Genomic DNA, 25,002 nt, shown 5'->3' on the forward strand with positions numbered 1-25,002 from the left:
CTCCTGATTATATAACAAATAAGTGTTTATGTCCACCAAAAAGCATGCACAAGAATGGTCATAGACATTCATCATAGCCAAGAAGTAGAAATAACTCAAATATGCATCAACAGTAGAATGGATAAATAAATCATGGTATAAGCATTAAGACTATTGCAAAACAATGAAAAAGAATAAGCTACTGCTACCTGCAACAACATAGACAATCTTAGGCATGATGCTAAGTAAAAGAAGCCAAATACAAGATTTAGTACTGCAACATTCAATTTGTATGAAGTTCACAGACCAAACTAATGTGATAAACATTCATCTCTGGAGAGTAGATATTTACTGGGAGGGGGTCAAAGGTAACTTTTTGGAGTGCTATAAATGTTCTTAATTGGAGTAATAGATATATATATATATGGATATAGATAGATATAGATATATACGTATGTATATATACACACACATACATATATATGTATATATATGCATATATATAATTTATTAAGCTGTTCAGTTAGAATTTATGCATTTTGCTGAATGTAAATTACATCTCAAAAAGGCAAAGAAAAAGCAATTTCCTCTGAACAGTCTTATTGGTACATGAGAGAGATTAGACAGGAAGTTGTTGGCTTTCATTATAAGTCTTTAGATTTTATTTTTGATTTTAAGATGTATATGCTCATGTGTTAACTAGATATAAAATAATTTGCCAAAAAAAATAATTTGCCAAAAACAGAAAATAAATATGTATTTCATAATTTGGTTTGTAAAAAATCTAATTTTTTATTTATTAAAAAATTTTTATTGTATTATTTTTTTTAATTTTCATGCCAGTAGAGTTAACATACAGTGTTCTATTAGTTTCAGGTGTACAATATAGTGATTCAACACTTCCATACATCACCCGATGCTCTTCATAAGCTCCTTAATCCCCATCACCTGTTTCACCCATCCCCTCACCTACCTCCCCTCTGGCAACCACCAGTTTGTTCAGTTTGTTCTCCATAGTTGAGTCTGTTTCTTGGGTTGTCTGGTTGTTGTTTTTTTTTCCTTTGCTCATTTGTTTTGTTTCTTAAATTCCGTGAGTGAAATCATATGGTATTTGTCTTTCTCTGACGGACTTATTCAGCTTAGCTTTATACTTTCTAACTCCAATCTATGTCATTTTAAATGGCAAGATTTCACTCTTTCTTATGGCTGAATACTATTCCATCTTCTTTATCTATTTATCAGTTGATGGATACTTGGACTATTTCCATAATTTGACTATTGTAAATAATGCTGTTATAAACACAGGGGTGCATTTATCCCTGTGAATTAGCATTTTTGTATCTTTTGAGTAAATATTCAGTAGTGCAATTACTGGATCATGGGATAGTTCTATTTTTAACTTTTTGAGGAACCTCTATACTGTTTTCCACAGTGGCTGCACCAGTTTGCATTGTCACTAGTGCACAAGGGTTCCTTTTCCTTCACATCCTCACCAACATTTGTTGTTTCTTGTGTTTTTTAGTTTAGCCATTCTGACGGGTGTGAGGGGATAGCTCATTGTGGGTTTTTTCCCTTTTTACAACGAAAATTTTTAGTACACATTTTTTCCAGAAATTTGACTAAAAGAAAATGCATAGCCATGGAAAAATTAAGGCAGTTAATCAACCAGGTTGATTATAAATACACATATGTGTACATATATGTAAACTTTAGACCCTTTATAAGAAAAAATTTCACAAGTTCAAAAAAATTGCAAAAACAAATCTCTCCTTGGTTACAAATGAAACCTTAACGCACTTTTTTGAGAAATTTTTATCATACATTCTATAATTATAATCCAATAAAATTAGAAATAAATAATAAATGTTTACCTTAAAACCTTAATTGCTTGGAAATGAAGGAATATATCTTAAATAATTCTTAGCTCAAGGAATAAAAGCTTAATTACCGACTATCCAGAAATAAGTTAAAAATTGCAAAACCTAGGGAACACTGCAAAAATCCTCAAGGGAATATACGTAGCCTTAAATGTCCCTGTAGTTAAAAGTATAAAGAAAGGAACTTAATATCCATCTCAAGGCATTTTTTCAATGTTTATTATTTCTGGAGGTGGGGAGGAGAAGAAAGTGCTGGAGCATGAGTGGGGAAGGGGCAGAGAAAGAGGGAGACAGAATCTGAAGCAGGCTCCAGGCTCCAGGCTCCAAGCTGTTAGCACAGAGTCCTACACAGGGGTCAAACTCACAAGATCATGACCTGAGTTGAAGTAGGTCGCTTAACCGACCGAGCCACACAGGCGCCCCATCAAGGCATTTTTAAAAACAGACATAAAATCAAAAGAAAATAGGTGAAGGGAATGCTTAAAGCTAAAATTGGAATTAATGAAATGGAAAAAAAAGAATTAAAAATAGGATAAATAAGTCCAAAACCTGATTTTTAAAAAGTACAATAAAATAAGTAAGTCCTTTAGAAGCTTGATTAATACCTTCCTGATGATATACTCAATATGTGTTGTTTTTTTAAGATTTAAGTAATATGGGGCACCTGAGTGCCTCAGTTGGTTGGACATCCAACTTTGGCTCAGGTCATGATCTTGTGGTCCCTTCTAGCCCCACATGGAGCTCTCTGCTGTCAGTGTAGTGCCCACTTTAGATCCTCTGTCTCCCTCTCTCTCTACCCCTGCCCTGCTTGTGCATGCATGCACACATGCTCTTTCTCTGTCTCTCAAAAATAAATAAACAAAAAAGAGAAAGAGGACACCTTCCTTACCTCACCTTGACCTAGTGGGGTCACTATAAATATGTATCAAAAAATTCTTTTAAAAAAATAAAAATAAAGATTAAATAATACAAATTTGGAAGAAAAATTTGAAGACTTTATGTATAACTTAGGCTTTGGAGAGAAATTTTTAGCCAAGATGGGAAACCCAAAATATATTAAAGGAAAGAGAGACATATTTAGCTATATATACATTAACATATATCGCTTAGAAAAATATAGCATCAACAAAGTTTATAGGAAAATTATAGATAATAAAAAATATTTGAAACACACATGATAAATAACAAGTTAATGTCTATTACACAAAGAAGTTCTAAATTGGTAACAAGAAAATATCCCAATAGAAAAATTATAAGAATATTAAAATGCAATTCACAAAGGAGCACATCTAATTGACTGGTAAACACTAAAAATGTGCTAAGCATCCCTAGTAGTAAGGAAAATGCAAATTAAAAAAAACAATTAGCTATATTATTTTACATCCATCAGATTTAAACTTTAATAGTGTTAGCCTCAAATGTTGGTAAGAATGACAGGATAAAGTTATACACATTGCTGATGGAAATGTAAAAAGTTGCAACCTTTTTGGAAAGAAATATGGCAACAGATTTTAAATTAAAAAATGCATATACCCCTTTGGTCTAGCAATTCTACTTTTCAAAGTCTACTCTGTAGAACTAAAAGAAAGCATTAGTATGTAACAATATATATATGTAGGTATATTAAAGCATATTATTTAAAAAAAAAAAAAGCATATTATTTAATATTAAAAAACAGAAGTAAATGTTCTTTGATATGGGTATGTTGAATATATTTTTTTTTAATTTTTTTTTAACGTTTATTTATTTTTGAGACAGAGAGAGACAGAGCATGAACGGGGGAGGGTCAGAGAGAGGGAGACACAGAATCTGAAACAGGCTCCAGGCTCTGAGCAGTCAGCACAGAGCCCGACGCGGGGCTCGAACCCACAAGCTGTGAGATCATGACCTGAGCCGAAGTCGGACGCTCAACCGATTGAGCCACCCAGGCGCCCCTTGAATATATTTTTAAAGAGAAAGCCTCTTATTATGGAAAGTTTTAACATACATAAAGGTAGAGGGCATAATATAGTGAATTCCTACAAATTCATCAAATCATATTAAAAAATTATCAACTTTTATCCCCCAATTTTATGTATCTATCCCTTTGTTTTTTTTTCTTCTTGGAATATCGAAACATATTTCACCCATAAATACTTCAAATAAGAATTCTTTTTAGAAAAGTAACTACCACAATATCATTATACCTAGGAAAATTAATAGTAAATATTTAATATCCAATATCCACTTGGTGTTCAAATATTCTTTGATTTAAAAATGCTTTTTTACAATTGATTTATTTGAATAAGAATCCAAATAAGATCCGCACATTGGTGGATACTTTGTTGGTATATTTCTCAAGTTTCTTTTACTCCATCCCTCTTGTTTCTTCAGGCAATGTATTTGTTGAAGAAACTTGGTTTTTCTGTAGCATTTTCTTTTTGTTGTTGTTGTTTCAAGTTTTTATTTAAATTCTATTTAGTTAACATACAGTGTTAGTTAGTTAGTTAGTTAGTTAGTTTCAAGTCACTGTGATTTTGATTTGAATTTCCCTAATGATGAGTGATGTTGAGCATCTTTTCATGTTGGCTATCTGGATGTCTTCTTTGGAGAAATACCTGTTCATGTCTTCTGCCCATTTCTAAATCATTTTTTGGGTGTCGAGTTCAAAAATCTAATAATTAAACAAATTTCCCAGAAAGCTCAAGAAGATATCAGTAGCAATGACAGGAATATTCCTGGAGACTTCAAGAGTTAGAAGGTACTCAGGGTATTTCTTACCTGATCACTTCAATTAAGCCACTATGAACAACTTCATTCAAATACATGTTCTCAAACATCTTAACTTGCAGGAAATATGGATCCTACCTGTTCTGTAGCTTCATGAGGCCAAGTTGATGTTTCTCTTTTTCCCATGCTAATTCTTTTTCCACTTGTTGAATCTTATGAGCTGTTTTTCTGCCAATCTCAGCACGAATTTTGGAATCTAGATCAAAATCCTGCAAATAAGTAGATTTATTCATCGAAATGGGTACTTTCATCAATGTGCATTATCAATCCTATTTCATACACAGATACAGAATCAGTTTTGCACTCAATTTCATGTTGCATTATAATTTGCTCCCAGACATCATTAATTCTCTCTGTTCTAGAAAAAGAAAAGAACATACTTTTCATCTTCCACAAAATATGGAGAAAAGTTCTCAGAAATCATTGACAATACTGTAAATAAAGTTGTATCTTAAAAGATTTTGCCCACAGTAAAAGCAGTGAATGATAACAGAATATTTGGAGAGTATACAGAGTTTTTAAAAAAAACTTCCACCACCCCAAAGCCACTACTGGTATATAACCAGCAGGGCACAGGGTAGAAGTTCATGGCACCACTTCCCATGTGACCCCACCCAGGAAAGACAGCTAAGTCTTTGGTGTCTTCTTGAGGTCACCAAATTCTAGCTGAATGTCTGTCATGGGGGGAGCCATTCCTCCCATAAAGATACTTATGGGAGGGGGAGGGTCATGTTTTTTACCTGTACCCCGGGAAAAATACCAGGGCCCTCATTCACACTAAATTGTAAGTAGTAGTTATTCTTTCCAAGGGTGTATCTGTTTTAAGTAATGATGTATGTAAAAATGCTTAGCCATAGAACTCACCTCAGGTGTTCTTTATTTTGAATTATGTTACCCATATTCTGTAAATGTCAACTTTTTTTTCTCATTTTATTTATTTTTGTAAGACAGAGTGAGAGAGGCAGAGCATGAGCAGGGGAGGGGCAGAGAGAGAAGGAGACACAGAATCTGAAGCAGGCTCCAGGCTCACACTGTCAGCACAGAGCTCGATGCAGGGCTCAAACCCATGAACCGTTAGATCATGACTTATGCCAAAGTTGAACACTTAACCAACGGAGCCACCTAGGTGCCCCTGTCCAGGTTTTTCTTAGTAAAATAGCATAAACATCTTTTAACCATTATGATTTGGTCTTTTAACCAATACCATGAGTTAGCCATTATGATTTCACCAGAGCATTTTTCACATGGAATGGACTAGGTGCTTCAAGAATTATAGGTCATAGGATGATAAATTCTGGCTATTTATTTGATTAGTTCTTGACAGCAATTCCACTTAGGAAGAAGTACACAGTGGAAAAAAATCACTAACACGTAGATGGAAGCTTTGTGATAAGTCAGAAAAGAAAAACATTAATACAAAATTAGCTTAAATAATTTGTTAATCGTCCCCATAGCTACAACTATACTAAGTCATTTTTCGGAAACTTTGTGGGACAACCAGGTACTATCTTTTTGATAGATTTGTTGATTTATAGAAATGGAATCACAGAGAATCAAAATATATGCGTACTTATACAAAGATTAGATATCTTGGCTAGGTACACTAAGGGTTGAAAACCAGATTCAAACCTGTATTTATATATCTTGTCACCATAAGAAAAAAGAAAAGTGAAGTACCTAAATCCAGAAGTAAACTCTGTTATATAAAGAGGTTCTTCTATATCCAAACCAAGTTGTATGTCAAATTCTATGGTATTTTAGCTGCTGCCAACACACTGGCCAGATAAAGGGAAGTTTAAAGATTTTTTAAGTGTTCCTATTTATCAGAAAAATCATAGTCTTGATCCAAAGAAATAGTGTATGTTAAAAGTCAAATTTAATTAAGGCTTACTGTTCGCTTAAACTGCATATGCTTTGGTAATTCTTTATTCATTTCCAGAAGTTGCTGAAATTCATTCCTCAAAGCTTTGAGTTTTTCTCTCTTCCCAGCTTTTATTTCTTCCACTTCTTTCATTAACTTATCATGTTCTCTTTTTCTTCTAGCATTCTCAATACTGAAAACAGAAATTTAAAAGGATAGTAAGATCCAGAAACAGCATAAGAGGAATCAGGACTCAATAATTTGGAAATTCCATTGGCTTGGTCAACTTCTATAAAATGTTGTTTTGCAACAGCTCAAGGCTAGTATTTATCAAAAATTCTCATACCTATAGGCTTTGGGATCTTCAATATCTTCTGGAATTGGCTCTGCTTCAATTCCAAACTGTAGAAAGGGGAGAAACGGTTAACACTTTTAAATTGCATATTTCTCTTAAAATATCTAACAGGAAGTAAGCTGAGCTTTTTCCCCCCTCTGCCAATTTCTAATAATTATAGGCTTGCAAGGTACTTTCACAGGAAATAATCCAGGGAAAACTAGGGGGAAAATTGCAGTTGACTAAATTTATTTGTTTCTGCTTGATTTAAAGAGGTACATAGAAAAAGTCTTAAAACCTAATATGCATGCAAAATGTTAATATCACCATAATTCCCCTTCAAAATGTGAATTACTAATATCATGTGTTATTAACAAAGGATACATGCAAAATTTCCCAGGTCATTTATTTTAAAATGCTATTTTTTTAGCATATCCCCTTTTATATATGCTTAATTCTCCCCCCAATACCTTATGTGTATACAGGAAGGTTTTAAAATATATTTTTTAGGGGCAACAGGGTGGCTCAGTTGGTTAAGTATCTGACTTTTAATTTTGGGGTTTTTAAAAATTTTTTTTAACTTTTATTCATTTTTGAGACAGAGAGAGACAGAGTATGAACAGGGGAGGGTCAGAGAGAGGGAGACACAGAATCTGAAACAGGCTCCAGGCTCTGAGCTGTCAGCAGAGTCCGACGCGGGGCTCGAACTCACGGACCGCGAGATCATGACCTGAGCCAAAGTCGGCCGCTTAACCGACTGAGCCACCCAGGCGCCCCTCTGACTTTTAATTTTGACTGGGGTCATGATCTAACAGCTCATGGGATTGAGCCCCACATCAGGCTCTGCATTGCCAGCATGGAACCTGCTTGGGATTCCCTCTCTCTCTCTCTCTCTCTCTCTCTCTCTCTCTGCCTCTCCCATGCTCATACCCTCTGTCTCTCAAAATAAAATAAACTAAAAATATTTTTAATTAAAAATTTTTGAGTATAATTGACATGTAGTTTTTTTTAAACTTTAACCATTTCAATTTATCTTGTTTAAAAAAGACATGCAGTGAGAAAGGCACAGAATATAGTTCCCCTCTCTGAGAAAGAGGAAATCAGAAATATGAATCCCCTTTTAGAAAGGACAGTAATTTAAGTTAAGGGAACTATGAAATAAATCACTTAAAATTACTTTGTTTATTCAGATACTATGCTATGCCATAAAATTTAAGGAAAAAGAATTATAATCCAGTGAACCAAACCGAATCTTAGGTTGCTAGATAATCAGTTCTTAAATAAAATTGAATTTATGCTCTATTCTTTTTCATAAGATAGGTCTCTCTTTTGCCATCCTTCATTGTAAAGAAATAAGGACTCTCTTTTGGCCAAGTTGTTTTATTACAGTACTAGTCTTTATACATATATGTAAATCTACATACTTTTGTGTAAGATAAAGTTTAGAACTTTTTTTTTAGGTTTATTTGAGAGAGAGAGAGAGAGAGAGAGAGAGAGAGAGAGAGAGAAATACATGCACTCCTAGAACACCCAGGCAATCCTAGAATTTTTTTTTTAAGATTTTATTTTTAAGTTATCTCTGTATCCAAGGTTGGGCTTCAACTCACAACCCCAGGATCAAGAGTCACATGCTCTACTGACTGAGCCAGCCAGATGCCCCAAGGTTTAGGACTTTAGAAGAAGTCATAAGACATAACCAATGCAAGAGACAGTGATGGCTTATACATTGTAGTTACTGTTAATCACATACTTGATACAACATACTTGATTCTATACTTGATAGAATTGTATTTTTTAATTCTTCTATTGCCCAGAGAAAAGCCCCTTGGTTCTCCATTAACAGTGTGATTTCCTAGATTTGATACTGATATTCAGCCGTCTCCTGGCCTCAGCTGCTTGCAGTAAATTTGAATTAAAGAGTTACTTTCAACAGTGCCCAAATATATGCCAGTTGTTCTCAATTGTGGCTACACCTTAGAATCCTGGGGGTTGGGGGAAGGGAGAAGATATTTTACAAAATACTGATACATGGGCCTCCCTTTCAGATATTCTGATTTATTTGCTCTTGGAGGGGGCTCAGGCATCTGTACTTTCAAGCATTTCCCAGCCGGTTCTAAAGTAAGAATCTCAGACACATGCAGAACTTAGACCTCTATTGATTCAGTTCTTTCTGATTTTGCCTTCTTGAAAGCAGATTCTGCCAATGACATAAGAAACACTGACTGAAGTCACAAATAAAAGGATGCCAATATACATATGTAGAATGGATTTTTTCTACTCAATATAGATTTCCATAGAGAGAGCTGGCATTAGATAGAAAGATAAAGATTTTCTTGTTCATACACTTTCCCTTCTGTAATTCTTCTTCCTAAGCTGGATGTCTTTTGACAGCAGTCTATTCTCCAAATTTTGCTTCCATGAATAAAAATGAAAATTCACCTGCTCAAATCTTCCCTACCTTTTTTGTATGTTATCTTGAAGTTGGTTACCTGTTAAAATTCCTAAGAACACATTGACATCCCATTTAATTATGGTCTTTCCAATACAATTCCTTATTCTTTAGGAGCAATTCTAATTGTTATTAGTGATTTTATCTGAAGGAACCACTTTGATAATAGAAAATTCAGGTCCTGTGGTAGGGCAAACAGATTTAATTTGGGGATCTAGACCCTCAATCTTCATTACAAAACCAATGATACATTCTGCCTAAGGACAGAATAATTTAACTGAATCTTTGGTCATGATCCACATTGTCATATTCTAATGACAAAGACTAATATTTTTACAACCCTTTCAAACACACAAATTATGGTATACATCCCATGTATGCCCCTTCAACAAGTGAATAAGTTAAAAGCAAAATCTAGATCTGCAAAATTGTACATTTTGAAAACAAAGAAATTTTGATCAAGAAAGTGATTGATATAGAAAAATTAACTCAGTCTTTTTAATTTGGAGAATTCTATACCTTTAGTGTTATAGGGAAATTCAATGACTAACATTTAATAGAAGCAACAGAAAGTCAAAATTTTAATACTGATAGGAAGGTATCAGTATAAGGTAAAAGTGTCTAAAGAGTTTTGGGGTTTTTTTTAATGTTTATTTTTGAGAGAGAGAGAAAGAGTGTAAGGGGGGAGGGGCAGAGACAGAGAGAGACACACACAGAATCTGAAGCAGGCTCCGGGCTCTGAGCTGTCAGCACAGAGCCCAACACGGAGCTCGAATCCATGAACCACAAGATCATGACCTGGGCCAAAATCAGACGCTCAACTGACTGAGCCACTGAGGTGCCCCAAGACTTTTCAGTTTTTAAAGAATGAGTAATTTAACATTACTATTTTAAAATATTTTTTATCGTTGTTATTAGTTGCATACCCTTGGAGATGGCACTTTGGCTTTAATGGCTTTCATTAGTTCAAATTCAGAAAAAATGGTGAAAACAAAGATATTACTATCTGCTCCAGTGGTCACCAAGAAACGGTCATCAAAACTAGTAGATATGCCTTTAACACATCCATAATTATTGTCATGCAGATTGAAATGCCAGTAGTCCACCATATTTGTCAACGAAGGATTATTCTGACTTAGGATATAGACTCGAATTGCTCCATTTTGCATTCCACAGAACATGAGATCTTGGTTAATGCTATGAAACATAAATTGTTCATATTAATTAGGTATATAATTTTATACCTTTTTTTAACATTTATTTATTTTTGAGAAAGAGCATGAGCAGGGGAGGGGCAGAAAGAGAAGGAGACACAGAATCTGAAGCAGGCTTCAGGTGCTGTGCTGTCAGCACAGAACCCAATGCAGGGCTCAAACTCATGGACCCGAGAACATGACCTGAGCAGAAGTTGGTCGCTCAACCAACTGAGCCACCCAGGCACCCCAGATATATAATTTTAAATTAATGACACATGACTGAATTTTAATAACAAAGATGTTATGGACTTCATTGTGCACCCCCACTGTACATATCTTTAAGCCCTAACAAACTACTGCAAAAGAACAGAGGGGAAAAAGCCAATTTGAAATTTAGAGCTATTATATTTGATCTTCAAAAGAATGACTAGCATAAATGCTTAATTCTCAATTATTAAAGGACTAAGGATTCAAGTTGTGATTTCTGCAGGATCACTGTAACACTGAACCTTCCTTATCTGACCATGCAGGAGAATCCTAAGTAACAGAAAGTAAGTCCATACAAACCTATTGTGTGATAAACAGAAATTCTGACAGAATATTTGACAGAGGGACTTGAAATAGTGTTTCATGACTAGCTTTGATTCTATTTATTCATTAAGTTTATTTAACTATAAAATGTTTGGGGCACTTGGGTGGCTCAGTCGGGTAAGCCTCCAACTTCAACTCAGGTCATGATCTCATGGTACATGAGTTCAAGCCCCACATCAGGCTCTGTGCTGATAGCTCAGAGCTTGGAACCTGCTTCAGACTCTTTGTCTCCCTCTCTCTCTCCTCCCTCTCTCTCTTTCTCTCTCTCTCTCTCAAAAATAAATAAACACTAAATTTTTTTAAAAAGAAAATATTTGAGTGCCCCTCCATTCGGACACATCTTTAAAAATGAACAATATTCATAATGGACAACAACAGAGACACAAATGAGTTTTTTTTTTAAGCTTTCTGAAATTTTGTTCACCTGAAAGTGATAGTATGGATGGGATTATCCTCTGTATCTTCAAGAAAACGAAAATCAAAAGGTTCATCCTTCTTTTCTGTGCCATTGATACTTTTCTCATATGGGGGGAACTCACAGTGATATAGAAAACCAGAATCATAGCCACCCTGGAAAAGAGATAAATAACATTGAAGGTAGTACTTGAATATAAGATACATATGACCACACAAGGATTTTTTTTATTCTTCAAATTTTAAAACCAAAAATAGATGTCTTAACACATCTATTTTTATATGACTTCTATTATTATAGATAGGTTTTATAAAGTAACTCATTGTCCATTTATATGGAACTATATGATTATGCAATAATAAAACACCTTACAATAATTTGCTTCCATTTAAAAGTCAATACAAGGAAGATATCACTTCTGACTACCTACTGAGTTCCATTTTATTTCAAGTATTATTCTGCACATACAGTATTTAATACAGTTTTGTAGGTCATGCTGTTCAGAGCTAGTTTTGAGTCTAGGGCATTGCTCTTCTCCCTGAAGCAATTACCAGCTCTGAAAGTACCATCTGAGAGGCTTTGAAATTCAGCAATCTGTTGTCTCATGGGCTTAGGGAGAGGGAAAGAATTCCCAAGGTCATCCAAGGAGAAGGAGCCACTGTAAACACACCTTCCACGGGGCTTTCCATTGCAACCCTAGAACACTACACCCTACAGGTATGAGTCATCTCAGTCACTGACTATATGAACATGATCTAGGATTTCTAGCTGCTTTCCAGAACAAAAATAAATTCCCAGGAGACAATGGCAATATACAGATTCTCAAGCTAATGCTACAGCTTTTCATATACAAGGTCAATTTTTCAATTAAAAAGAACACCCTATGCATACTTGTTAAGACAAGACTTGATTGAAAATCAAAAGAACAAACAGATCAAAGAAAAAATCATGAGAGGTGTTTATAAAATGGATTTCAAGTAACCAAGATTAATATATTTAAGGAATTTGAAGGCACTATGAAAAAGGTAAGAAGTCACCTGGAATCTGTAAAGAAAGTGAATAATGGAAAAAATAAAATTGTAGGACTGAAAAATAAAATGACAAAAATTCAATAGATTAGTTTGAAAGCAACTAGACACAGCTAGAATTATGAATCTGGAAGAGAGATCAGATAAAGCAGTCAGACCAAAGCAGGAGAAAGAAAAGAAGGATGACAAATACCAAAAGCAAGGGCAGTGTGTGTGTAAAATATCTATGGGTCATAGTGATAAGGGTTAATGTACATAGAACTGGAATCCCAGAAGAAACAAGGACAAAGATGGGCCAGAAGCAACATTGTGGTACATAATGGCTGAAATTTTTCAAAAACTGAGTGAAACTATATTGGGATTCAAGAAACACTATGAACACAAGCAAGAGAAATATGAAGAAATTATACCTTTTAACACAAAATCTTAAAAGCAACCAAGGAAAAAGACACATCAGGTTTCGAAGAAACAACAATAAAAAGATGCAGCTGGCAGAATTGAGGACAAAAGATTAAAAGACATCAAAGTTTGCAAAGAAAATATCCAGCAAAAATATGATTTTTTTAAAAAAGGAAAAAGAAAAAAACCCCAAACCCCCCCAAAAAGCTCCCAAAACTGAGAGAATGTGTTACCAGCAGACCTACACTAAATACACATACATTTTTAGGCAGAATCTTCTGCAACTACAAAGATATAGAAAGAAATTAACAGTAAGAAAAAGGACAAACCAAAATGATATCAACAACAACAAAAATAGTAAAATACCTTTTAGGAATACAAATTATATATATATATATATATATATATATATAAAGAAAATATATGGCAATGGAGAGGGGGAGGATACATGGCATTAAAGTACTCTATGATCTTTTTCTCTGTAATTAGAAGAGTAAATTTATGTCAAACTATATGAAGTTAAAGGTACATAATATAATCTTTAGGATCACCTCTAAAAGAGGGAGTGGAAAGGAAGGAAAAATTTCAAGTTAGGTGGTAGAGCATGTTTATGTGCTGCTAAGAACTGAGTAAACAGAGGGAAGTGGATAATACAGGAGACTAGGTGGTTTATTGTAGAACAAAATACTGGAGAATGTGAGAGGGGTGGGATCAAAGGGCCTTTGGGGAAAGTGTCCTTGGACAATTGCAGGAGACTATTCATCAACTCTAAGAGTGGACAAAAGCAGACAAGACTCGTATGGATCCCCATAGAATGTTAGATTTGTTTGAGACAAGGAAAATTTTTTTTTTCTCATATTTGTTAAATAACACTTTTTGCATGTTTCCAGGACACTAGAACTCTACTACACTGTATTACAGTTCTTTCTATGCCTCTCTCCCTCGTGATACGAAGTTCTTTCTATGCCTCTCTCCCTCCTGAAGTCAGGAACCATGTCTTATTTATCCCTTACCCTAGAACCCCACACAATTATAGTCATCAACAACTGTTTCATAAAACAAAGACAAAGTATAAAGGCACTAATAAGTGGAGTCCTAGGTGCCTCCATCACTACTTTCTATTCTTCTTGCTGCTTGTCTCCTTAGAAGTTTCTAACAAAGATGCATTTCTAGGAAAAGTTGAACAGGGGAGAAGTTAATGCTCGTTACTTCTTGTAGCAACAATCCTTGGCTAGTCAGCATCCTGGGACACTGGGATCTGGGACAAACTATGAATTAGTGATAGTCTTTCACATATGGGATGTTGTGAGTTCAATCCCAGAATACTTTAATGAAATTAATATTGCAATAAAGTGAGTCAAATGATTTTTTTTTGTTCCCTGGTACATATAAAAATTATGTTTACACTATAGCATAGACTATTAAGTGTGTAATAGCATTATGTCTAACAGTGTACATACCTTAAATTTAAAAATACTTTATTGCCCAAAATTTCCAACCATAATCTGAGCTTTTGGAAAGTCTTAATCTTTTTGCTGGTGGGGTCCTGCCTTGATGTTGATGGCTGTTGACTGATCAAGGTGGTGGCTGCTGAAGGTTGGGGTAGCTGTGGAATTTCTTAAAATAAGACAGTGGTCAAGTTTGCTGCATCAACTGATTTTTCCTTTCATGAATTTCTCTGTAGCATGCAATGCTGTTAATATTTTACTCACAGTAGAACTTCTTTCAAAATTGGAGTCAATCCCCTCAAACCCTACTAATTAGTAACTAAGTTTATGCCATATTCTAAATATTTTGCTGCCATTTCAACAGTCTTTATAGCATCTTCACCGGCGGGGGGGGGGGGGATTCCATCTCACTTTCTTTGCTCATCCATAAAAAGCAACTGCTCATTTGTTAAAGTTGTATCATGAGATGGTAGACATTCAGTCACATCTTTAGGCTCTACTCAGAGTTCTAGTTCTCTTGCTGCTTCCACCACATCTTCAGTTACTTCCTCCACTCAAGTCTTGAACCCTCAAAGTCATCCATAAGGGTTGGAATCAACTTCTTCCAAGAATTCCTGCTAATGTCGATATTTTGACCTATTCCCATGAATCTAGAATGGTAAATCCTTTCCAGAAGGTTTTCAGTTGGTTTTGCCCAGATCCATTAGAGGAATCACTCTCTATGGCAGTTATAGCCTTACAAAATATTTCTTAAATAATAAGACTTGAAAGTCTACTTTACTCTTTGATCCACAGGCTACAAAATGGATGTTGTGCTAGGAGGCATAAAAACAACATTAATCTCATCATAGGTCTCCAGGAATCATGGGTAACCAGCTATGTTGTCAATGAACAATAATATTTTAAAAGGAATCTTCTTTTTTTCTGAACAGTTCTCCCAGCTTTGTTGTTCCATTTATAGTGCACAGGCAGTAGGGATTTAGCACAATTCTTAAGGGCCCTAGGATATTCAGAATGGTAAATGAGCACTGGCTTCAAATTTAAGTCACCAGCTGCGTTAGCCCCTAACAAAAGGGTCAACCTATTCTTTGAAGCCAGGAATTGACATATCCTTTATGAAAGTCCTAGATGACATCATCCAGTAGAAGGTTGTTTCGTCTACATTGAAAATCTATTGTGGTGCACCTAGGTGGCTGACTGAGCATCTGACTTTGGCTCCAGTCATCTCATGGTTCATGAATTTGAGCCCTATGTCTGGCTCTGTGTGGACAGCTCGGAGCCTGGAGCCTAGTTCAGATTCTGTGTCCCCTCTCTATCTGCCCCTCCCCCATTTGCACTCTGTCTCTCTCTCAAAAATAAACATTAAAAAAAAATTTTAAGAAAATCTATTGTTCAGTGTAGCCACCTTCATGACTGATCTTTTTTTTTAAATGTTTATTGATTTTTGACAGAGAGAGAGAGAGAGAGAGAGAGAGAGACAGAGCATGAGCGGGGGAGGGGTAGAGAGAGAGGGAGATCACAGATTCTGAGGCAGGCTCCAGGCTCTGAGCTGTCAGCACAGAGCCCGACGCGGGGCTCGAACTCACAGACCGCGAGATCATGACCAGAGCCAAAGTCAGACGCTCAACGGACAACCACCCAGGCACCCCGTGACTAATCTTAGCTAGATCCTCTGGATAACTTGCTGCAGCTTCTCCATCAGCACCTGCTGCTGTACCTCACACTTCTCTATTATGGAGATGGCTTCTTTCCTTCTTTGCTTAAACTTCATGGACCAACCCCTGCTAACTTCAAACTTTTCTTCTGAAGCTTCCTCACCTCTCCCAGAATTGGAGAGAGTTAGGGCGTTGCTCTGCATTAGGCTTTGGCTGAAGAGAATGTTGTGGCTGGTTTTATCTTCCATCCAGGCCACTGAAATTTTCTCCATATCAGCAATAAGGCTATTTTGCTTTCTCGGTATTTGTGTGTTTACTGGAATAGCACTTTTAATTTCTTTCAAGAACTTCTCCTTTGGAGGGCATCTGGCTGGTTAGGAGATAGAGCATGTGACTATTGATCTCAGGGTAATGAGTTCAAACCCCATGTTGGGCATGGAGCCTACTAAAAAAAAAAAACCTTTTCCTTTGCATTAACATCTTGGCCTACTATTTGGCACAAGAGACCTAGCTTTTGGCCTGCCTTGGCTTTTGACATGCGTTTCTCACTAAGCTTAATCATTTCTTGTTTCTGATTTAAAGTGAGAAACATGTGACTCTTCCTTTCAAGTGAACAATTAGAAGCTATTGTAGGGTTATTAATTGGCCTAATTTAAATATTCTTGTATCTCAGGGAAGGCCCAAGGAGAGGGAGAGAGATGGGGGAATGACTAGTTAGTGGAGCAGTGAAAACACACACAATATTTATCGTTAGGTTTGCTGTCTTATATGGGTGTGGTTCATGGCTCCCCAAAACAATTACAATAGTAACAAAGATCAATGATCACAGATCACCATAACAATAATAATGAGAAAGTTTGGAATATCGCAAGAATTACCAAAATGTGACACACAGACATGAAGTGAGCCAATGTTGTAGAAATAATGATGCTGATTAGCTTGCTCAACACAGGATGGCCACAAACCTTCAATTTGTGACAATCACAGTATGTGTGAAGTATAATAAAATCATGTCAATTATTAGTCTTTTTGTTAATGGAGCTGAATTTTGTGACAAATTTATAACGAAGGAAATCTTGTTTTGCAATCAATTGTTTCATGATAGTAGAAAAGATATAATTAGAGAATGTAATTATCACAACTTTGTGACAGTCCTCTGTCTTTGACTCTCTGATATCTATTTTTCTCTTCTTCCATATCAGCCAAGTTCCAATTTTGTTCAGGGTGACAATGTGACCATCTAAAAATAGTCATCTTCCCAGACTTCCACGTGGCCACACAGCATAGCTGCAGATAACAAAATGCAAACAAAACTCTGCAGGATAGTGTGGCCATTATTTTCAAAATGTCAATTAGTTTCAAATTAAAGAAACAATAGAAACAGCCAGAAGACTCTTTAGCCCTTTGCCCTTCCTTCTACCTTTAATTCTTCTTCTCTTTGACCCCCTGAAATATGAATGATCATTATAGACGATAGCAGATATTATAAGCAGACATAAAATATATTAAGATGACACAAAAACTGTAAGTCACATTCATTCATCAAAATTCACAACTTATTCAATAGTAGTTAACAAATGGTCTCACCATAAGAGAAAGTAAGAATGGCCTGGAAATTCATGATCAGAAACTATTTAATCAAAATTATGTATTACATTATTACTCACCAAAGAAACCCAGAACTTCCCTGGCTCAGAGTAAAATCCACAGAGGATGCGACAGGGGGTTGATGGAATAAAGATTTCGGGTAATGGCTCCTCTTCCTCTCTTTCCTCCTCCTCCTCCACCTGGAATTCCTTTTCTCCATCTTCTTTCATCTCTGCTGCTAGCTGCTTCCTCCTTTCTTCCTTCTCCTTCTCCTTCAACTCCTTTTGTTTCTTTCTCTTTTCTATTTCTATTAATCTCTTTTGCAAGAGACATTAAGATAAAAAACTGTAAATCATTCATTCATTTACAGTAATGGGATGAAAAAGAAAGTGGAAGGAAGAACTCACAGCTCTGATGTAACAAATAGTGTCATTTAAAAATAAATCAATTTGGGGGTATATCTTTAAACTTTTCAAATCATTTCTGTATTACCTGCTTTGATCCTAGTTTTATAGAAATTATTTTCTTTTTTCCTAATAGAGAAACTAAATACATTTTCTTTCAGAGTCCATCTCCATCAACCCATGAACTAGGTAGACCAAAATAACCATGGAGGAAAGGTGTTTCTATTTTAGTAGATACTAAAATAGTAATAGCAAAACTGTGAGTTAGGCCTTCCACATCTATCAAATGGTGATTTCAAAAGTCACCTAACACTAGCATCCCTACCTCCCATCTTTTATTCTTTTAATCCCTCAGAATGACTTCCTAATTTATATGATTTCATCACATCAATCTCCTCCTCAAAATCTCACAATGGGAGGAGTGACTGAAAAGCTTCTGCAAAACAAAAGAGGTGGAGACACAGTAATGAAGGGAACCTCCAATCCCAAATGCCATAAACTGCAGTGGGAAGGGATACTACTGAGACATCCTGAGCAGAATCATCTGCCCTGGAACACAGGGGAAAAAAGCCAAGGTTTAAAAGAACAACTAGTATGTAAAAGAACCAGCCCTAAAACCCTCCCAAACTAAAGGGAGCTGCTGGAACTCTCTCTGGGTTAGAAGGGCTGACAAGCACCCCAGTTTATGCTCCCCCTCCACCATGACAGTGTCAATGGGATGAGAGGGTCTGAGCACCCTAACCAGCCTACCACGTCAGTGAGCCTCAGACACCTGGCCCCAGCAATCCCACCAAGGAGGCTCTAGGGCGGTATATACCAGGACACCCCTTGATAGCACTCAGTACAGCTTCAGCTGTTGCCCCAAGGTGACACAGATGCGAAGCATCCCTGAACACTCCAGGTCCATACCTACTTTGGCTTCAGCTTGCTAGGCACCATCAACACAGAGTACCCTAGGACCTCCTGGCTGATGTCTGTTTGGCCCAGCTGTCCCACCAGGGTGCCCCCTGTACAGAGCATCCCAGGACACATTGGACTCCACCAGCCTTGGTTTCCATTGCCCCACAATGGCACCCCCTTTGCTGCACACTCAGGGACCCTCCAGTTTATACCTACTTCACCTTCAGTTGTCCTGCCAGGGCATCCTCAGGATGGAACGCTCCTAAATACCCTGGCTTGCACACATTTCTGCTTCAGCCGTCCTGCCAAGGTGCCTTCTGTATGGAAGGTCCAGCCCCCCACTCACCCTCCCTTAGCTTGCATCCACTTCAGTTTTAGCTGACCTGCCAGGGCATCCCTGAAAAGAATCCCCTTGGACACACTGGCTTGTGCTGGCCTGGGTTTATCACCCCATCAGGGCACCCCCTGCAATGAGCACTGCAGGACGCTCCAGCTTGTACCAACTTCAGCTTCAGCTGTCCTGCCAGGGCACCTCTGCACATAAGGGCCCAGGATCCTTCAAACTTGCACCCACTTCAGCTTTAGTTGTCCTGTCAGGGTGTCTACTATATGGAGACCCCTAGGACCTCCCACTTGCACTCACTTCAGCTATGGTCATCTCACCAGGTCAGTCACAGCATGGAATGCCCTGCAACCCCCAGCCTACACCAACCACAGCTCCTGCCAGCCAGCAGAAGTCGCCAAGCATACACAGGGGACGACCAGACACAAGACCATTTCTTCAAATTCAGAGGTAGCTGCTCTGCTAATTCATCAAAATAAACATGGAAGTCAATAACAATGGGGAAACAGGAGTATGTTCCAAAAGAAAGAAAAAGACAAAACCTCAGAATAAGTACTAAGTAAAAAGGAAATAAGCAATATGCCTAACAAAGAGTTTAAAGCAATGATCATAAAGATGCTTACCAGGCTGGAGAAAAGAGTGAAAGAACTCAGTGAAGCCTTCAACCAAGAGATGGAAAATATAAAAAAGAACCAGAGATGAAAAACACAATAACTTAAGTACAAACAAACAAATAAACAACAACAAAGAACACTAGAGGGAATCAAAAGATTAGAAGATATAGAAGAATGGATCAGTGATCTGGAAGAGAGGGTAATGGAAAGCACCCAAGCTGAACAGCAAGGGGGAAATAAAAAAAGAAGGATAAGTTAAGAGATCTTTTAGACAACATCAAGCAAACAAATATTTGCATTATGGGGGTCCCAGAAGGAAAAAGAGAGAACGGGGCAGAAAACTCAGTTGAAGGCATACTAGTAAAAACTTCACTCATCTGGAAAAAGATACAGATATCTAGGTTTAGGAAGCATGGAGCGTTCAAAATAAGATGAACCCAAGAATGTCCACACCATGACATAATAATTAAAATGTCAAAAGTTAAAGATAAAAAAAGAATTTTAAAAATAGCAAGAGAGAAGTATAAAAGGAAAGCGCATAAGGCTATTGGTTGGATTTTCAGCAGAAACTTTGCAGGCCAGAAGGGAGTAGCACTACATATTCAAAGTCTTGAAAGGAAAAAAACTACAACCAAGAATACTCTACCTGGCAAGGTTATCATTCAGAATAAAAGGAAAGAGAGTTTCCCAGACAAAAATTAAAGGAGTTTATCATCACTAAATTGGCCTTACAAAAATTCAAAAGGACTTCTTTAAGTATAAAAGAAAAGCCCATAATTAGAAGAAAATTATGAATAAAAATATGTAAAATATGGTAGCCTAAACATAAAATGTGGAGAGAGGGGTATAAAAAATAAGTTTTTTAGAATGTGTTTGAACTTAGATGACCATCAACTTAATATAAACTGCTATATACTTAGGAAGCAATATACAAACCTCATGGTAACTATAAACCTATCCTAAAACAAAACCTATAATAGATACACAAAAAAAGGTGGGGGGGGGGATAATGACACTACAGAAAGTCAATCACAAAAAAAGAGAGTAAGAAAAGAACTAAGAACTCCAAAAAAAAAACGAATCAGAAAACGATTAACAAAATGACAATAAGTACATACATATCGATAATTACTTAAATGTAAATTGTCTAAATCCTCCAATAAAAAGGTAGAGGGTGACAAATCAGAAAAAAAGAAAGACTCATCTATATGCTGCCTACAAAAGATTCACTTCAGACCTAAAGAAACAGACGGAGACTGAAAGAATTGAAAAAGATATTCCACTACAAATGGAAGCAGCAAAAAAGCTGGAGCAGGAATACTCATAACAAATAAAATAGACTTTAAACTCTAAAATAAAAACTATAATAACAGACAAAGAAGAGCATTATATAATGATAAAGGGATCAATCCAACAAGTAAATATCTATGTACCCAACATTGGAGTACCTAAATAAACAAAGGAAATATTAATAGATATAAAGGGAGGAACTGACAGTAACAAAATAGTAAGGGACTTTAACACTTAATTTACATCAATGAATAGGTCATTCAGGCAGAAAAATCAATGAGGAAATAGTGTCTTTGAATGACATATAAGACCAGATAGACTTAATATATGCAGAACATTCCATCCAAGAACAACAGAGTACACATTCTCTTTAAGTGCATGTGGAACATTCTCATTCTCATTAGGCCACAAAACAAGTCTCAATTTAAGAAGACTGAAATCATATCATTCATCTTTTACAATCACAACACTATGAAACTAGAACTCACAATCACAAGAAAAAACCACAAACATGTGGAGGCTAAACATACAATCAGTGAGTCAATGAAGAAATCAAAGAATAAATGAAAAAAAAAATACATGGAGACAAATGAAAATGAAAACACAACTGTCCAAAATCTTTGGGATGCATTGAAAGCAGTTCTAAGAGGGAAATTTATAGCAGCACAGGCCTATCTCAAGAAACAAGAAAAAGTTCAAATAAACTAACTTTACGCATGAAAGAACTAGAAAAAGGAAGAAGTCCTAGGTAAATAGAAGGAAGGAAGTAATAAAGCTCAGAGCAGAACAAAATGGCACATAGACCAATGAAAAAGAAGACCAATGAAATCAAGATCTGCTTCTTTCAAGAGACAAACAAAATCGATAAACCTTTAGTCAGACTCATCAGTAATAAAAGAGAAAAGACCCAAATAAATAAAATAACAAAAGGAAAATGTAACAACCAGCACCATAAAAATACAAGAATTATGAAAGAATACTGTGAAAAATTATATACCAAAAAATTGGACAACCTAAAAGAAATGGGTAAATTCCTAGAAACATACAATCTTCCAAAACTGAATAAGGAAGAAAGGGAAAATCTGAAGAGACCAATTACTAGTAATAAAATTGAATCAGTAATCAAAAATCTACCAAAAAGCAAAGCCTGTGACCAGATGGATTCATAGGTAAACTCTACCAAACATTTAGAGAAGAGTCAATACCTCTCCCCCTCAAACAGGGAAAGATTCCAAGTATATTCTGAGAGGCCAGCATTACCCTGATACCAAAACCAGATGAAGATCATTTAAAAAAGAAGAAGAAAACTACAGGGAAATATCCCTGATAAACATAGATGCAAAAATCCTCAACAAGATATTAGCAAACCACATTCAACAATATATTAAAGGGATCATTCACCACAATCAAGTAGGATTTATCCTCAAGATGCAAGAATGGGGTAGGAGGACGCTGAGTTCACCCCACCCTGCTGATCGCTTAGATTCCACCCACATCAGCCTAATTTACCCAGAAAACTGCCAGAAGACTAGCGGAACGGACTCTCCACATCCAAGCGCAGACAAGAGGCCCACAGAAGAGGATAGGAAGGGCGGAGAGGCAGTGCATGCTACATGGACTTGCAGGAGGGAATCACAGGGTCTATCCATCAGGAAGAGCTAACACTTATAAATGTCTATGTGCCGAATATGGGAGCCCCCAAATATATAAAACAATTATTCACAAACATAAGCAACCTTATTGATAAGAATGTGGTAATTGCAGGGGACTTTAACACTCCACTTACAACAATGGATAGATCATCTAGACAGAGGATCAATAAAGAAACAAGGGCCCTGAATGATACACTGGATCAGATGGACCTAACAGATATATTGAGAACTCTGCATCCCAAAGCAACAGAATATACTTTCTTCTTGAATGCACATGGAACATTCTCCAAGATAGATCACATACTGGGTCACAAAACAGCCCTTCATAAGTATACAAGAATTGAGATCATACCATGAACACTTTCAGACCACAACGCTATGAAGCTTGAAATCAACCACAAGAAAAAGTCTGGAAAACCTCCAAAATCATGGAAGTTAAAGAACACCCTACTGGGGGCGCCTGGGTGGCGCAGTCGGTTAAGCGTCCGACTTCAGCCAGGTCACGATCTCGCGGTCCGTGAGTTCGAGCCCCGCGTCAGGCTCTGGGCTGACGGCTCGGAGCCTGGAGCCTATTTCCGATTCTGTGTCTCCCTCTTTCTCTACCCCTCCCCCGTTCATGCTCTGTCTCTCTCTGTCCCAAAAATAAAAAAAAAATTAAAAAACGTTGGAAAAAAAAAAAAAAAAAAGAACACCCTACTGAAAAATGAATGGGTCTTTTGGGATGAGCACTGGGTGTTGTATGGAAACCAATTTGACAATAAATTTCATATATTAAAAAAAAAAAAAGAATGAATGGGTCAACCAGGCAATTAGAGAAGAAATTTAAAAAATATGGAAACAAATGAAAATCGAAATACAATAATCCAAACACTTTGGGATGCAGCAAAGGCAGTCCTGAGAAGAAAATACATTGCAATCCAGGCCTATCTCAAGAAACAAGAAAAATCCCAAATACAAAATCTAACAGCACACCTAAAGGAAATAGAAGCAGAACAGCAGAGATACCCCAAACCCAGCAGAAGAAGAGCAATAATAAAGATCAGAGCAGAAATAAACAATATAGAATCTAAAAAAAACTGTAGAGCAGATCAACGAAACCAAGAGTTGGTTTTTTGAAAAAATAAACAAAATTGATAAACCTCTAGCCAGGCTTCTCAAAAAGAAAAGGGAGAGGACCCAAATAGATAAAATCATGAATGAAAATGGAATGATTACAACCAATCCCTCAGAGATACAAGCAATTATCAGGGAATACTATGAAAAATTATATGCCAACAAACTGGACAACCTGGAAGAAATGGACAAATTCCTAAGCACCCACACCCTTCCCAAACTCAATCAGGAGGAAAGAGAAAGCTTGAACAGACCCATAACCAGCGAAGAAATTGAATCAGTTATCAAAAATCTCCCAACAAATAAGATTCCAGGACCAGATGGCTTCCCTAGGGAATTCTAGCAGACATTTAAAGCAGAGATAATACCTATCCTTCTCAAGCTATTCCAAAAAATAGAAAGGGAAGGAAAACTTCCAGACTCATTCTATGAAGCCAGCATTACTTTGATTCCTAAACCAGACAGAGACCCAGTAAAAAAAGAGAACTACAGGCCAATATCCCTGATGAATGTGGATGCAAAAATTCTCAATAAGATACTATCAAATTGAATTCAACAGCATATAAAAAGAATTATTCACCATGATCAAAAGTGGGATTCATTCCTGGGCTGCAGGGCTGGTTCAACATTCACAAATCAATGTGATACATCACATTAATAAAAGAAAAGATAAGAACCATATAATCCTGTCAATTGATGCAGAAAAACAATTTGACAAAATTCAGCATCCTTTCTTAATAAAAACCCTAGAGAAAGTCATGATAGAAGGAACATACTTACACATCATAAAAGCCATTTATGAAAAGCCCACAGCTAATATCATCCTCAATGGGGAAAAACTGAGAGCTTTCTCCCTGAGATCAGGAACACAACAGGGATGTCCACTCTCACCACTGTTGTTTAACATAGTGTTGGAAGTGCTAGCATCAGCAATCAGACAACAAAAGGAAATCAAAGGCATCAAAATTGGCAAAGATGAAGTCAAGCTTTCACTTTTTGCAGATGACATGATATTATACATGGAAAACTCAAACTCCACCAAAAGTCTGCTAGAACGGATACATGAATTCAGCAAAGTCGCAGGATACAAAATTAATG

At 36.4% G+C, this 25,002-nt stretch overlaps 1 protein-coding gene across 1 annotated transcript in view; it reads right to left on the minus strand.

Moving 5' to 3' along the window:
• Positions 1-25,002, minus strand: part of CFAP44 (cilia and flagella associated protein 44) — a 133,635-nt gene that overhangs the window by 61,752 nt on the left and 46,881 nt on the right. The window contains exons 17-22 of the mRNA XM_049629175.1: positions 17,669-17,905; positions 11,481-11,626; positions 10,196-10,466; positions 6,833-6,888; positions 6,517-6,679; positions 4,704-4,834 (exon numbers count right to left, since the gene is read on the minus strand). Of these exons, the coding sequence (XP_049485132.1) occupies positions 4,704-4,834; positions 6,517-6,679; positions 6,833-6,888; positions 10,196-10,466; positions 11,481-11,626; positions 17,669-17,905 (1,004 nt within the window). The remainder of the gene's footprint in view (positions 1-4,703; positions 4,835-6,516; positions 6,680-6,832; positions 6,889-10,195; positions 10,467-11,480; positions 11,627-17,668; positions 17,906-25,002) is intronic.

Source organism: Panthera uncia, chromosome C2, assembly GCF_023721935.1.
Source record: "Panthera uncia isolate 11264 chromosome C2, Puncia_PCG_1.0, whole genome shotgun sequence".
Classification (NCBI taxonomy): Eukaryota; Metazoa; Chordata; class Mammalia; order Carnivora; family Felidae; genus Panthera; species Panthera uncia.